This window comes from Elephas maximus, chromosome 9 (genome assembly GCF_024166365.1).
Source record: "Elephas maximus indicus isolate mEleMax1 chromosome 9, mEleMax1 primary haplotype, whole genome shotgun sequence".
In the NCBI taxonomy this organism is placed as follows: domain Eukaryota; kingdom Metazoa; phylum Chordata; class Mammalia; order Proboscidea; family Elephantidae; genus Elephas; species Elephas maximus.
This window is the reverse complement of record NC_064827.1, coordinates 45,499,894-45,516,711: the sequence shown is the minus strand read 5'-3', so window position 1 is coordinate 45,516,711 and position 16,818 is coordinate 45,499,894. Positions and strand designations below refer to the sequence as shown.

The 16,818-nt window shown below is 40.4% G+C and overlaps 1 protein-coding gene across 2 annotated transcripts in view; it reads right to left on the bottom strand.

Moving 5' to 3' along the window:
* The window catches only part of MELK (maternal embryonic leucine zipper kinase), a 101,537-nt gene that overhangs the window by 24,410 nt on the left and 60,309 nt on the right, over positions 1–16,818 (bottom strand). For both annotated transcript variants that reach the window (XM_049896517.1, XM_049896518.1), the window contains 2 exons: positions 5,395–5,526; positions 541–663 (listed from right to left, as the gene is read on the bottom strand). In XM_049896517.1, the coding sequence (XP_049752474.1) occupies positions 541–663; positions 5,395–5,526 (255 nt within the window). The remainder of the gene's footprint in view (positions 1–540; positions 664–5,394; positions 5,527–16,818) is intronic.

The following is a 16,818-nucleotide window of genomic DNA, read 5'->3' as shown; positions in this document are numbered from 1 at the left end:
CTGAAGCATAATGGCAAAAGCTCCCCAAATTTGATGAAAAACATTAATCTACATATTCAAGATGCTCGATGAACTGTCAAGGAAAAAAAAAAAGATTATCAAAAGGAGAGGAAAACAGATTAGTGGTTGCCCAAGAGTTGGCAGTGGGGGAGGAGTTGATTACAAAGATACATAAGGACATTTGGAGGGGGTGATAAACTGTTCAATATCTTGATTTTGGTTATGGTTACACAACTGTATGCATTTGTAAAAACTCATAGAACTGTACCCTAAAAATGGGTGAATTTAACTGTATGTAAATTACATCTCATTTAAAAGGGTGGAGGCAGTAAAGTACTCCAAAATGAACTCTTAGCTTTCTTCATCTTGGAAATCACTGACTTCCCTTTCAGTCATGTTTCAACAATCTCTCATTACTGTTTTCAATGGTTTAGGAATTCATTTCATTTGCAAGCACATACTTGATTTCATGTTAGAATCTAGATATTTTAATAATTGAGATTATACACCCTGCTTTAAATAGCAATCAAAATAACCAACCTGTGGTGTTTGGGGAGTGGCCACACCTGTTGATGAATTACCTTCACACCATTCATAGTCTATTAATCCAACCACATAATTTTCATCACTTGTGGTCACATCGTCCAGACTCAGATTCTTTGACTGTTCAATTAAAATACAGAAAAATTTAGAGACAACAGCATCATGATTTAAGTTTTAAAATACTATATTCTAGACACAGAGCCAGGCCTTGAAAGGAGAAATGAATGAGAAATAGTATATTCAAGGTTCACCATCCGATACAGAAAACAGGAAGTCAAAAAATTTTTGTACCAATTTTAGATAGGAGAATCTTTGACTCTCAAATAATATGTCTTGGAACAGTTCTATGTTATATAGCATGCTACTTAGCTTATCATTATCAGACAATAGCTATAACACCAGACAACGCCTTTGCAAACATAAAGAAAAGGCTCTCACAGAGTAGAATGTGGAAAGGAAACAACTTTGAAATACAGATTTCTTAGCTATAAGAACATATTGAGCAGTTAATAATTTCTAACAAAAATAAATTAGCCTTATGAAAGACCTCCTGCAGGCAGGAGATTTGGGGTCCTGTGCTAACACTTCTACCAGAGTAATTTATTTTCCCTCATTCTTCCCACCTTAAAAAAAGACAAAGCATATGCTAAATATACCCAAAACTCTAAGGCTGCGGGACACAACTGCATTTTTAATTCTCCCTCTTTCAATTTCCCTCAACATCTAGTTAAGCCAACCAGGCAATTTTACTTGAATTTCTTACATCTTATCCCTTCCTTTTCAGTCCCATTGTCATCGTCCTAGTTCAAGGACAAATTCTCTCATACCTAGCTGTTCAAAGAGACAATCTGGTCTCTGCCACCAATCTTTCCACCCTCTCAACCACAGACAACGGAGTTTCTTATGGTTGCCAATTACCATGAATTGGAAATGGCTGCATCAAGTGCTAGGTTGAGAATGATACTAAAGCTAAGTTCAGACCATGGGAAAAGTACCATGATGTATGAATGATGGCTGTCATGGGTATTACAGTGCGCAGTAGTACCAACCCTCACTGAACAATTCTAGATACTACTGGAAGAATTTTCAAAATCAGTCATGTCTCCCTCTTGCCCAGAAATCTTCAATGGTTCCACATTGCCTGTGCCTAAAGTCCAAACCTCTGATATGGCATTTCACAATTCTCTATAATCTAGGTCTCACCTAACCCTTCCAACTCACTCCCTTTCTCTCTCCTTTTCCCCCTCTTTAACTCTTCATTTTAACCAAATAAGTCTAGCTACTGCCAACAGAATATATTGAGCACATTTAGGTCCCTGAGCTTTTGCTAATTCCATTTATCTTACCTTAAATGCCTCATTCCTCCTTTTCCATTTTTCTAAACTCAACTGTTGGTCAAGTTTGGATCACCCATCGTAATCACGCCCACTTCCTAAAGCTCCTATACCACACCTCTCCCCAGTCATCTGGCACCTACCATCTATTGTGATGTAGTATTATCTATATGGATGTCTTCCCTCAATTTGGCTGTTAGAGAGCAGGCACTGTACCTTATTCAGATTTGTTTCCCAACAGCCTAGTGCGGGGCCTGAAAATGATAATGATGTAAAGGATGATGTGGTCTTCTGTGATTCTTGAATCAAATCGTATTATTGTTTCACTGAAAGTGATATCTACTGATCGACAGTTAACGATTACTTACTTCCTTATAAATAACACCCCAGAGAAAAAGAGCAATTCAACTGAGGGAGAGAACACTACAAAGGGACTATGTGGTTTGCTTCAATGATTACTCAATGACTGCATAAAGATCAGAAAAGAACCCCAATTTTGATGTGTGCTTTGTTTCTTATCATTAAAATGTCTATCTGATACAAAAATTGACTCAATATATGAATGCCCAAATAATTAAATTATTTGGTAAATATTCATTCATAAAGTGGGCAGAAGATTAAGAGTAAATATCTTCCCAAGTCTTTCCACTTGGATACTTTATGAATCATGTAAGCAGAGGGATTGGGAACAGGCCCAACTCAGATATAAAAAAACACGATGGCTCAGGAAAATGTCTCAGAAGGCTCCCTCTCTTAACATATGTCTTATAAATAAAACATTTAGGTGAAGTGGTTATTCTAAGAATAAAGATGTTTAACACCTGTCTGCAATTATCTTGGTCAGAAGCATAATTCAGGCTTTTGTGTTCTCCTCAAGGTGTTACTTGAGTCTGAGAGTTCAAAGGGTTTGGTGATGTGGGCAAGATGGGTGATGGGCTGATTCATGGAGCCCATGGGCAGGAGATCTGCCTGGGAATGAATGGAGTATTCACCAACTCAATAAAACTCTCCAAGAACAGACTAGAAAATTATCCCAAGAAAAATATTATCTTACTTTGGACATTTCTTTACACAGTAGCCACTTCCACTAACTCTTAGTTTAGTCAAAAGTCCAACTAGGTAGGAAGGAAGGGCCCAGGAGGCAGGGTAGTTCTGGCAGGGACATAAGACCCACTACACCTGCAGTATGTGATTAATGAGTCCCAAAGAAAGATCTAAATCAGGTGTTAAATGAATTCAGGGTGGTGAGAAGGGAGAGTGGGATTCAACAAAAGATCATGAAAAAGTAAAAGCTTGTGAGTGGCCATCCAAGATACTCCAATGGTCTCGCCCTGTCTGGAGCAAGGGAGAAAAAAGAAAACCAAAGATACAAGGGAAAGATTAGCCCAAAGGACTAATGGACCACAACTACCACAGCCTCCATCAGACTGAGTCCAGCACTATTAGATGGTGCCTCGCTATCACCACTGACTGTTCTGACAGGGATCACAATAGAGGGTCCTGGACAGAGCGGGAGAAAAATGTAGAACAAAATTCTAACTCACAGACTTACTGGTCTGACAGAGACTGGAGAAACCCCGAGAGTATGGCCCCCAGACACCCTTATAGCTCAGTAATGAAGTCACTCCTGCAGTTCACCCTTCAGGCAAAGATTAGACAGGCCTGTAAAACAAAATGAGACTAAATGGGCACACCAGCCCAGGAGCAAGGACGAGAAGGCGGGAGGAGACAGGAAAACTGGTAATGGGGAACCCAAGACGGAGAAGGGGAGAGTGTTGACATGTCATGGGGATGGCAACCAATGTCACAAAACAATATGTGTATTAACTGTTTAAAGAGAAATTTGTTTGCTCTATAAAACTTTATCTAAAGTATAATAAAAAAAATTTAAAAAGATCATCTTAACACTTGTTTTACATAGTTGAGACCTAAAAATAAAAAAAATTTTTTTAAAAATCTTAACCAGTCATTTGTGCTATCTTGGATTACAAAAAGAGGGCTGGCTAACACTCTGAGGATAATGAAGATGCCAAGATCACTTCAATTGCAACCTGAATTAATCTGAGGGAAGATTAAAACCAAAAAAACCAAACCTGTTGCTGTCGAGTCAATTCTGACTCATAGCAACCCTACAGGACAGAGTAGAACTGCCCCATTCGGTTTCTAAGGAGCGGCTGGTGGATTTGAACTGCCGACCTTTTGGTTGGCAGCCAAGCGCTTAACCACTGCACCACCAGGGCTCCAACAAAGATGCTAAAATTGTATTATAAAATTTCACACCCATCTGGCAAGTATTTGAAAGGCTGAATTTTAAGGCATGGGAGACACAAAGACTAATGCAAGCATTTAGGAATTACATGATACTTCCAATTATGGAAAGCTTCACCACCATTCCCAATGTCTATGATAAAGAAAAATGAGACAAAGAACACAAAATAGAGAAAAATATTTGGTTACAACTAACTCATGCAAGGAATTAGAGTTGCATGAGTTACAGCTACTGTTCAAAATAAACAAAAAACCTAAGCCCTTAATATAAATGGCTATCGAAATATCCATTAAAATATTTCATGTCATATAAAGTACAAATACACCCTTTAGTCACAGGTATTATTCCCAACAATTGTAAAATTGGTATCTATAAGGAAAACACTGTGTCCCTATATAAATTGTATAAATAAGTTCATTAAAAGACTAGAAAGACATAGTAAAATATTAACGATATTATCTATAGATAGTAGGATTATAGGTAAAATCTATTTTCCTTTTAACCTACCTGTGGTTTAAAACTTTTCTACAATAACCAGGAATTACTTTGAGGAAAAAAAGGCAGAATCTGCTGCAAAAGACCTCTTTAAAGTGTTGAAAACATGTCACTTTGAGGAATAAGGTGCGCCTGACCCAAACCATGCTATTTTCAATCATCTCACACGCATGCAAAAGTTTGACAAAGAATAAGGAAGACCAAAGAAGAATTGATGCCTTTGAATTATAGTATTGGCAAAGAATACTGAAAATAGCATAGGCTGCCAGAAGATCGAACAAGTCTGTCTTGGAAGAAATACAGCCAGAGTGCTCCTTGGAAGCAAGGATGATGAGATTTCACCTCATGTACTTTGAACATGTTATCAGGGGGGACCAGTCCATGGAGGACAGCAGCAGAGTCAGCAAAACAGAGGAAGACCCTCAACAAGATGGACTGACACAATGGCTGCAACAATGGGCTCAAGCATAACAACTATTGTGAGAATGGTGCAGGACCCGGCAGTGTTTTGTTCTGTTGTATGTAGGGTAACTACGAGTCAGAACCAACTTGACGGCACCTAACAGCAACCACAATGTTAACATTCATGCTACTTCCCTTTTTCCTCATAAGAAAATGTTAAATCATAAAATGTCTTGCCTCTGGCTCCTTGACACAAGCAAAGTTAATTTTCCAAGTAGTATATCCACTCACAAACAGGAAGGGCACATGGCAAGACCAGCAGGTGTTCACACAAAAAGCTCTAACATTTACCATGAAGTCTCTGGATGGAGTAGCACTAGCTTGTCCACAGGAAAAAGAAGGAAGCCTTAAACGAACTGGTCTTCCCCGAGCCTTCTTAGCTAGAAGCAGAAGATAGGTAGCTGTCAGGTGATCGTATTGCCACTGGAGGAAAAGAAAAGTAAGTTGTTTAGAAGACTAAATTTTTTTTTGAAATAATGTTCTTTTTGAAATTAATTTTTATTTTTCTGAATAGCAGACATTCAGAATTTTAAAAGCCAAATAGTTTTACAACGCATATAATGAAAAATAGCAATCTCCTGCACCACACCCAACCCACACACACAATTTTCACTTCCCAGAAACAACCACTTTTAAACTCTTTTAGCCATTTCCTCTACTACTGTCTATTTCTAAATTACCTGCTTTACAGCCTTGATTTTATTTTCCAGTTTCCGATATTATCTATAGATTTCCTAGTATGGAAAATAAGAATTTAGCTTTACTACTATTACTATTTTAAAACGCCCTCCCTTTCCCATACGCATTTCCTCCCCGCATTCTCCTACTATAATTTTATCACGAGTTTTAGTTAAATTAATATCTAGTGTTCATATTTTATGATTATGTAAACAGCATCCACAAATAGGAAGAGGTAATATTCAAAATATTTAACTGCATATACGAAAAGAAGAAAGAGCCAAAATCAGAGAATTGTCCCTACAACTTGAACAAATAGAAAGTGAGCAACAAAAGAATCCATCAGGCACCAGAAGAAAACAAATAATAAAAATTAGAGCTGAACTAAATGAATTAGAGAACAGAAAAACAATTGAAAGAATTAACAAAGCCAAAAGCTGGTTCTTTGAAAAAATTAACAAAATTGATAAACCATTGGCCAGACCGACTAAAGAAATACAAGAAAGGAAACAAATAACCCAAATAAGAAACAAGATGGGCCACATCACAACAGAACAACTGAAATTAAAAGAATCATATCAGATTATTACAAAAAATTGTATTCTAACAAATTTGCAAACCTTGAAGAAATGGATGAATTCCTAGAAAAACACTACCTACCTAAACTAACACAATCAGAAGTAGAACAAATAAATAGACCCATAACAAAAAAAGAGATTGAAACGGTAATCAAAAAACTCCCAACAAAAAAAAGCCCTGGCCTGGACAGCTTCACTGCAGAGTTCTACCAAACTTTCAGAGAAGAGTTAACACCACTGCTACTAAAGGTATTTCAAAGCATAGAAAATGACGGAATACTACCTAACTCATTTTATGAAGCCACCATATCCCTGATACCAAAACCAGGTAAAGACATCACAAAAAAAGAAAATTACAGACCTATATCCCTCATGAACATAGATGCAAAAATCCTCAACAAAATTCTAGCCAATAGAATTCAACAACATATCAAAAAAATAATCCACCACGACCAAGTGGGATTTATACCAGGTATGCAAGGCTGGTTTAATATCAGAAAAACCATTAATGTAATCCACCATATAAATAAAACAAAAGACAAAAACCACATGATCTTATCAATTGATGCAGAAAAAGCATTTGACAAAGTCCAACACCCATTCATGATAAAAACTCTCAGCAAAATAGGAATTGAAGGAAAATTCCTCAACATAATAAAGGGCATCTATACAAAGCCAACAGCCTAAATGGAGAGAGCCTGAAAGCATTTCCCTTGAGAACGGGAACCAGACAAGGATGCCCTTTATCACCGCTCTTATTCAACATTGTGCTAGAGGTCCTAGCCAGAGCAATTAGGCTAGACAAAGAAATAAAGGGCATCCAGATCGGCAAGGAGGAAGTAAAATTATCTCTATTTGCAGATGACACGATCTTATACACAGAAAACCCTAAGGAATCCTCCAGAAAACTACTGAAACTAATAGAAGAGTTTGGCAGAGTCTCAGGTTATAAGATAAACATACAAAAATCACTTGGATTCCTCTACATCAATAAAAAGAACATCGAAGAGGAAATCACCAAATCAATACCATTCACAGTAGCCCCCAAGAAGATAGAATACTTAGGAATAAATCTTACCAAAGATGTAAAAGACCTATACAAAGAAAACTACAAAGTACTACTGCAAGAAACTAAAAAGGACCTACTTAAATGGAAAAACATACCTTGCTCATGGATAGGAAGACAACATAGTAAAAATGTCTATTCTACCAAAAGCCATCTATATGTACAATGCAAGTCTGATCCAAATTCCAATGACATTTTTTAATGTGATGGAGAAACAAATCACCAACTTCATATGGAAGGGAAAGAAGCCTCGGATAAGTAAAGCATTACTTAAAAAGAAGAAGAAAGTGGGAGGCCTCACTATACCTGATTTTAGAACATATTATACATCCACAGTAGTCAAAACAGCCTGGTACTGGTACAACAACAGGCACATAGACCAATGGAACAGAATTGAGAACCCAGATATAAATCCATCCACGTATGAGCAGCTGATATTTGACAAAGGCCCAGTGTCAGTTACTTGCGGAAAAGATAGTCTTTTTAACAAATGGTGCTGGCATAACTGGATATCCATTTGCAAAAAATGAAACAGGACCCATACCTCACACCAAGCACAAAAACTAACTCCAAGTGGATCAAAGACCTAAACATAAAGACTAAAACGATAAAGATGATGGAAGAAAAAATAGGGACAACCTTAGGAGCCCTAATACAAGGCATAAACAGAATACAAAACATTACCAAAAATGACGAAGAGAAACCAGATAACTGGGAGCTCCTAAAAATCAAACACCTATGCTCATCTAAAGACTTCACCAGAAAAGTAAAAAGACCACCTACAGACTGGGAAAGAATTTTCAGCTATGACATCTCCGACCAGCGCCTGATCTCTAAAATCTACATGATTCCGTTAAAACTCAATCACAAAAAGACAAACAACCCAATCCAGAAGTGGGCAAAGGATATGAACACGCACTTCACTAAAGAAGATATTCAGGCAGCTAACAGATACATGAGAAAATGCTCTCGATCATTAGCTATTAGAGAAATGCAAATTAAAACTACGATGAGATTCCATCTCACTCCAACGAGGCTGGCATTAATCCAAAAAACACAAAATAATAAATGTTGGAGAGGCTGCGGAGAGATTGGAACTCTTATACACTGCTGGTGGGAATGTAAAATGGTACAGCCACTTTGGAAATCTATCTGGCGTTTTCTTAAAAAGTTAGAAATAGAACTACCATACAACCCAGAAATCCCACTCCTCGGAATATGCCCTAGAGAAATAACAGCCTTCACACGAACAGATATATGCACACCCATGTTTATTGCAGCTCTGTTTACAATAGCAAAAAGCTGGAAGCAACCAAGGTGTCCATCAACGGATGAATGGTTAAATAAATTGTGGTATGTTCACACAATGGAATACTCCGCATCGATAAAGAACAGTGACGAATCTGTGAAACATTTCATAACATGGAGGAACCTGGAAGGCATTATGCTGAGTGAAATTAGTCAGATGCAAAAGGACAAATATTGTATAAGACCACTAGTATAAGATCTTGAGAAACAGTATAAACTGAGAAGAACACATACTTTTGTGGTTACGATGGGGGGAGGGAGGGAGGGTGGGAGAGGGTTATTTACTGATTAGTTAGTAGGTAAGAACTACTTTAGGTGAAGGGAAGGACAATACTCAATACACGGAAGGTCAGCTCAAATGGACCCAGCCAAAAGCAAAGAAGTTTCCAGGATAAACTGTGCTTCAAAGGTCAGCGGAGCAAGGGTGGGGGTTTGGGGACTATGGCTTAAGGGGACTTCTAAGTCAATTGGCAAAATAATACTAGTATGAAAACATTCTGCATCCCACTTTGAAATGTGGCGTCTGGGGTCTTAAATGCTAACAAGTGGCTATCTAAGATGTATCAATTGGTCTCAACGCACCTGGATAAAAGGAGAATGAAGAACACCAAGGTCACACGATAACTATGAGCCCAAGAGACAGAAAGGGCCACATGAACCAGAGACTTACATCATCCTGAGACCAGAAGAACTAGATGGTGCCCGGCCACAACCAATGACTGCCCTGACAGGGAGCACAACAGAGAACCCCTGAGGGAGCAGATCAGTGGGATGCAGACCCCAAATTCTCATAAAAAGACCAGACTTAATGGTCTGACTGAGACTACAGGAATCCTGGCGGTCATGGTCCCCAAACCTTCTGTTGGCCCAGGACAGGAACCATTCCCGAAGACTACTCATCAGACATGGAAGGGACTGGACAATGGGTTGGAGAGAGATGCTGACGAAGAGTGAGCTACTTGTATCAGGCGGACACTTGAGACTGTGTTGGCATCTCCTGTCTGGAGGGGAGATAGGAGGGTAGAGAGGGTTAGAAACTGGTAAAATTGTCAGGAAAGGAGAGACTGGAAGGGCTGACTCATTAGGGGGAGAGTAAGTGGGAGTATGGAGTAAGGTGTATATAAGCTTATATGTGACAGACTGACTTGATTTGTAAACGTTCACTTAAAGCTCAATAAAAATTATTAAAAAAAAAAAAATTTAACTGGTACCCTGGTACCAACCAATCAGAATTCAGAACAGAAGCCAAAAGGTAAGTAGGGTCCTTAGGGACCTCACCATGCCAATTATTAACCCTTTAATTGCTGAATGGGAGGGGTGGCTAAGGAAGATAACAGGATAACTGGGAGGGGACTTGGGGTAGTGGCTATTTACCAATCAGTACATAAAACTCAAGTATTTAAACAACCAGTATGGCCAACTAGCTAAAAAATATCAGCCCTGCAGCTAAACCACATGGGGTGCTATCCTTACATTTCCTTCTTTTATAATTTTGTTGTCCTGAGGTTAAAAAAAAAAAAAAGGCAAACAGACTTCTTACTAATTCAACTCCACACTCTCCAATGCTCTCCACTTCTCCTCAATAAGTTCACAACACATCAGCTAATCTGTTTTCCCCCTTTCTTGGAGAGATTCCTCCTGGATGTCTGTATTTCCTGCCCTCTCTGGGCTGGCTTCTTTCCCAGTCTGCTATTCAACTGTCTAGAAATTCATTCTAGCCTACAATGTCTCCCAGTTTCCTAGGTCTTAAGTATTCCTTTTTCTTGGTTTACACTCTTGCTTTGGTGGAGCACTTGCTCCAGTAACTTCCTGAGGAAGTAACTTCCTGAGGCTGTGTGGGACATAAATTTTTTCAGGTCATGCATCTGAAAAACGGCTGCATTCTATTGTCACACTTGATTCTGGTTTCGCTAAGAACAGAATTCTAGATTGGTAATCATTTTCACATTTTAAAGGCATTTGTTCTTGATCTTCTCATGGTTTTCAGTAAACCAACCAAAACCAAACCCACGGTCATCAAGTGGATTCCAACTCATGGCAACCCTATTGGGCAGAGTAGAACTGCCCCACGGGGTTTCCAGGGAGTGACTGGTGAACTCGAACTACTGACCTTTTGGTTAGCAGCCAAGCTCTTAATGACTGTGACACCAGGGCTCCGGTTTTCAGTATAGCTACTCAGAACTCTAATGTCTTTCTGATTTCCAAGTCTTTGTGTGTGACCTTTTGCTTTTGTCTCTGGAAACTTTTGGGATGTTTTTTTCCCCAGGTTTCTGAAATTTCACTAGAATAGGCCTTGGTGTATGCAGTGTCATGGATTGATTTTATGTGGCCTTTCTAGACTTGGCCTTGTAACTTTCACTCAAGTGATTGAGCAGGACTGTGCAGATATGGTAATTGTGGCCCACCAAATGGATTGGTTGTTTTTGCCATCCGCTGGGCTTGAAATGAGCCAACCCAGAGGCAGGGAAGAGAAGAATCCCACCATCACCAAGGAGGAAGAGACCAGAAGGAGATGACACACGCAGTGGGCTTCCTGGCCCACAGAGTTAGAAGGCTGGGTACCTTTGGACAGAGACTATGGGAAAGGGAGAGGCGTGTGTGCAAGCATGACTGGGAAAAGGCTGTCCTGATGGAAGAACTGTATTCTTGAGTGTTCTTGAGCCTGAATTGAAACCCGTTACTTCCCTAATAAACCCCATAACTGTGAGTATGGTCAGTGAGTTTTGTGTGGCCATTACAATGAATTATCGAACCCAGCAGAGAAGTAGAGAGTGCAGTAGGAAAGATGGTTGGTGCCAGAATTGGTAAGGACAGCAGAGAGAGAAGGCATGTCTGACCTCCACCTCACAGGAATCAGCCTTGGGCTGTTGATCTTGATTCTCTACCCCCTTTGGGAAGTCAGAAGAGGTCAGACACTGACCCCAAGCCATTTTCACAGTGTGGATCTATTTTCATTCATTGTGTGAAGACCTAGTTAAGCTCTTCCGTTCTTAGAAACTCATCTTCTTCAGTTGTGGGATATTTCTTCTTGAAGTATTTCTTTCCCTCTGTTTTCTCTGTTCTATTTTTCTGAAGCTTCTATTATTCATATGTTAGACCTTTCAAACTGGTCTTGTAATTTTCTCTTCTATTTTGCCATTTCTTTGTCTTTGGATTCTACTTTTAAAAGATTTCATATCAACTTCATTTTCATTTGAGCTTTTTACGTCTTTGATCATATTTAAATTTAAGAGTTCTTTGGATTATTTCTTTTTAGTCATTCCTGTTTCAAGAATGAAATAGCTTCTCTTATCTAAGAATATTATTTTTTTAGCCATATTCTTCTGCTCCCTGCATTGTCTGTTTTTTCTGAGTATCTTTATTTTTTCACTCCTCTGCCCCCACTCTGTTCGTTCTGATCTCTGACTTTTACGTTAGAAGCTTTGCTCAACTCTCTAGTGATCTCTGGCTGTCTGTTTCTATTTAAAAGTGAAGAATCAAAACTACACAGTGACTTAGAAGCTCTATGTATGAGATGAGGCTGCTTTGCTCATCACCTTGGTGGCTTTTCTCTACAGTGATGAGACAGGAGCCTGAACCCCACATCATGACCATATAAGGTCTGTACTCTTGACTTCTCCCTAGAAATAAATTCATCCAATCTTTTTCCCCGTCCCCACTACAAATACGATAAAATACTGATTCCCGTATTCTCGGAATTGAGTAGGGGAAGGGAGTTAGAAGAGGTGGCCCACTGTTCAATATGAGGATGTTGTATGTCCATGCATCCACTTTGTAATGGTTCCTCACCACCACCTGAGCTGTGCCTGGTACAGGAACGCCTCTTATTCAACATCTCCAATGTTCTGCTGGGGTAGGAAAAGGGTGGCTGTCATGCAATGCAGGGTAGAGAAAGCGACCGAGAGGTCTCACTCCTTCTAATACAGAATTTCAACTAATTTTTCTGTTTTCAGGCCTACTCATTTCCCTGACTTTTGATTGGCTTGCCTGCTGCCTTTTCCCACTGCAGGCACTGAACTTTCAGCTTTCTCTAAAATGTTACGTCAGCTACCACTTACCTATTTTATAGCTTCCAAAATTTTATTGGCTTTCCTTTTGTCCCCCTTTTATTCTCTTTGTCCTTGTAAATTTTTTTTTGCTGTTTTATCCCTTTATTGTTATCTTTGTGAGGTTTTAGGAAGTATTGACTGTAAACATCTGTTAAATCCACCATGTTTAACTGAAATTTTCTAAATAATGTACTCACAAAGACTATGAAATTCTTTGCCCTAGAAAAGTGTTAAATTTTAACAATAGTGAAGAATATTTAATTACATGCACTCTCACAAAGTACATGGCCCAAAGAGGTCTGCTACCAACTTTGTTTTTATTATATATTTTATCAGTTAATATTTTAGATGGCCACAATCAGAGTACAAGCTTAGCAATTGGAACATGGCCCTTTCCACTTTCCATCTAGTGGGGGAAGTATAAAATATACTGTGATAAATTATCACGCAATGCTGACTTTCATCTAGACGGGGCAGGGAAAAGAAGGCCAGAAAAGGCTTCTTGGAAAAGGTACCTAGGACCTGGGTGAAAACTATGTAGTTATAATCACTGACTCTCTCCACTTCCTAAAAACTACATTCAAGACTTTTTTCCAACTCCCATATCTATGGATTCATAGGGGAAGGGAGTTAAAGAAGGTAGCCCACTATAAATTGGTAAGAGGCAATGGATAAGAAACAGGTTGCCACTTTCTTACCAATAATGGCATGGCACAACCTAGGCACAGTAAACAATTCTTGAAGAGTGCTAAGAGTTTTAGATTGGGTTTCCTTAACATGTCTACGAGTTTTATAATTATCCCCTAAACTTTTTCCCCCTAGGCGAAAAGCATCCATTTTACAACTTTTTTTGCCATAGCCACCATAAACTTCTCATTATGATAAGATGCACAGGGGAGTTCAGTGTTCAATAACAGATAAATTAACACATTAGTTATGCTTTTGGGTGATGTCAATCCACAAGTCTAACAGAACCAATGTCTCCTTATCTTTAAGGCAGTTCCCTCTTTTAAAAGTCAAATATCTGAAAGTAAAGCAATAGGTTTACCTATTATAAAGAAGGCTCCATTTCTAGAAAACTAAAAATGTGTTTAAATCCCCACTTATTGTTCAGGCAGTGGAAATGTTAAAGAACTTCTCAGGCACCTGGGCTGAGGATTAGAAAAATTGAAGAGTAGCCCACCACCCTTCCCCTGGCCCTGCTGCTGAGTTCCTATTATCTTTCAAAGTTCGCCAAGAGGATTCATGGGTGCTTGCATCACAGGGGTGGGAGAAAGGGATCTGTCTTGGTCTAAATAGGTCCTTGTATACAATGTGACCCTCCACTGAAGTTCCCTACCAGATGCCTGGCTGCTCCCACAATTCAGAGCCACTTACAGCTAGAGGAATAGGAGGAAAATGAAGAAAGCAATGAGCTGAAAGAAAGTTTGTATTAATCAAGGGGCACTGGGAGAGGTCAGCAGCCCAGGTAAGTAAGCCAGTTATAGGCCTCTAGCACCACAGTGGGTATACCAAGGGGGCTGCAATGAGATAGCTCAAAATCATATGAGACATATGAAAAACTGACTTCTGCATATAAAAAGCCATCGTGTATATGATGTAAAAGTAGTTCTACATAAGTTGAATGTTTGGAAATAATATCGCTTCTCTCTCAGAAACAATCTTTGCTGGTTCTGAGGGAGGGGAGGGGTGGGAATGGAAAAACACTAAATAGAAATAGGTAAGTGGTAACTTTGGTGAAGGGTAAGACAGTACACAAATACTGGGGAAGCCAACACAACTTGCCTAAGGCAAGGTCATATAAGCTCCATAGACATTTTCAAACTCCCTGAGTGACTGAATTACTGGGCTGAGGGCTGTGGGGCCACGGTTTCAGGGAACATCTAGTTCTACTGGCATAACATAGTTTATAAAGAAAGCATTCTACGTTCTACTTTGGTGAGTAGCGCTGGGGTCTTAAGAGCTTGTGAACGGCCATCTAAGATACTCCACTGGTCTCACCCCACTAGAAACAAGGGAGAATGAAGAAAACAACAGTGACAAGGGAAAGATTAATCCAAAGGACAAATGGACCACAGCTACCACAGCCTCCACCAGACCGAGTCTAGTATGGCTAGATGGTGCCCGGCTACCACCACCGACTACTATGATGGGAGTCACAATAGAGGGTCCTGGACAGAGCTGGAGAAAAATGTAGAACAAAATTCTAACTCACAAAAAAAGACCAGACTTACCGGCCTGACAGAGGCTGAAGAAACCCCGAGAGTATGGCCCCCAAACACCCTTTTAGCTCAGTAATGAGGGCATTCCCAAGGTTTATCCTTCAGCCAAAGATTAGACAGGCCCATAAAACAAAACGAGACTAAAGGGGCACACCAGCTCAGCGGCAAGGACTAGAAGGCAGGAGGGGGCAGGAAAGCTGGTAATAAGGAACCCCAGGTTGAGAAGGGAGAGTATTGACACATTGTGGGGTTGGTAATCAATGTCACAAAATAATATCTGTACTAACTGTTTAATGAGAAGCTAGTTTGTTCTGTAAACCTTCATCTAAAGTACAATAATTAAAAAAAAAAAAAACCCTGAACCCTAAAAATAATTCATTAAAAAAAAATTGCTAAGCAGAGCCAAGATGGTGGAACAGACAAACGCTTCCAGCGAGCCCTCTTTATAACAAAGACCCCCAAAAACAAGTGAAATGAGTATACTTGTGACAAGCTGGGAACCCTGAGCATCAAAGGCAAGCTTAGACAACAAACTGAGGGGCAGGAGGAGGATAAGATCGTTCAGAAGTGGAGAGGAGTTACCGGACCTGAATCGCCGGGAGCCCTCAGGCACCATTCCTGGAGTGGCGGCGGCAATAGCGGCGGCGGCAGTAGCGGCGGTGGCCGTAGCGGCGGTGGCCGTAGCAGTGGCAGCGGCGGTGGCAGCTAGTACTAGCATTCGGCAGCAGTTTCCTCAGGGAAAGCAGCCAGCCACACAGCCCACTCACACCTCTGGAACCTGAGGAGAACACCACTCTGGACAAAAGCTAAGTACCTGTGTCTATTTTACCGGACCCCCTCCCACCCCCAAGCCGGCACCAGCGGCTGAATCCCTGGGCCTGAGACAGACCCTGGTGAGCACCTAGAGCCATCCTCCTGGCCTTGGGGAAGGAAAAAATTTGCAACTGGGGGGAAAAGATAATTTCCTAGCTCCATTAACTGGGGGTGCTCAGGACAGAAGCGGCTCCTGTCCAGGCATAAACCGTCTGTGGACCTTGGGTACCTCTCCCTTCTGCATGCACCTGTGTGGGCCTATTTCAGGAGAATAGGCCCTTGTTAGCAAACTCCAACCATTTCAGCTTTGCAGTGGAGGTGGGTATTTCACGTTTCACATTGCTTTGCCTATTAAACAAGGTCCTCACCTACCCACATCAGGGACCTAAGGACTGGAAGCTCCGCTCAGGTCACCCAGCCACCAGCGACAGGGGTCCAAAGATAACTGGTACCTCCCAGTCCTTACAACCAAAAACTATGGGCGCCCATGGTCCCTCTGCAGAACCCACCCACCAGCATGCTCTAGGAAAGAGAGACGTGTTTTCCTCAGAGACACGTGGGGGCCAGTTTTCAGCCCCCTGCCTTGTTCAGAGCATGACCCCCTGCTACAATCAGATACGGGTATGCATGCCAATCACACCTGCCCCTCTAAGACTGTAGGACAGAGCCTGTACCACACACTTCATGATCAGCTAACTGGACACCCGAGCTGAATTCATACAAGAAAACTGAACGGACTCCTAGACTGATATACCTGATAACAGCTCTAGCCAGCTGAGGACAGGACACCAGAGCTCCAAAGGTGAAAATAATCAAGCTAGCTCACTCAAGCAACCCGTAGGGATATACCAAAACAAAACAAAGCAAGCAGCTATGACACAGTAGGCAAGCATAAACTGATACAATAACTTACAGATGGGTCGGAGACAACAGTCAATATCAAGTCACATAAAGAAACAGGCCATGATCACCTCAACAGGCTCTCAAAACAAAGAATCCAG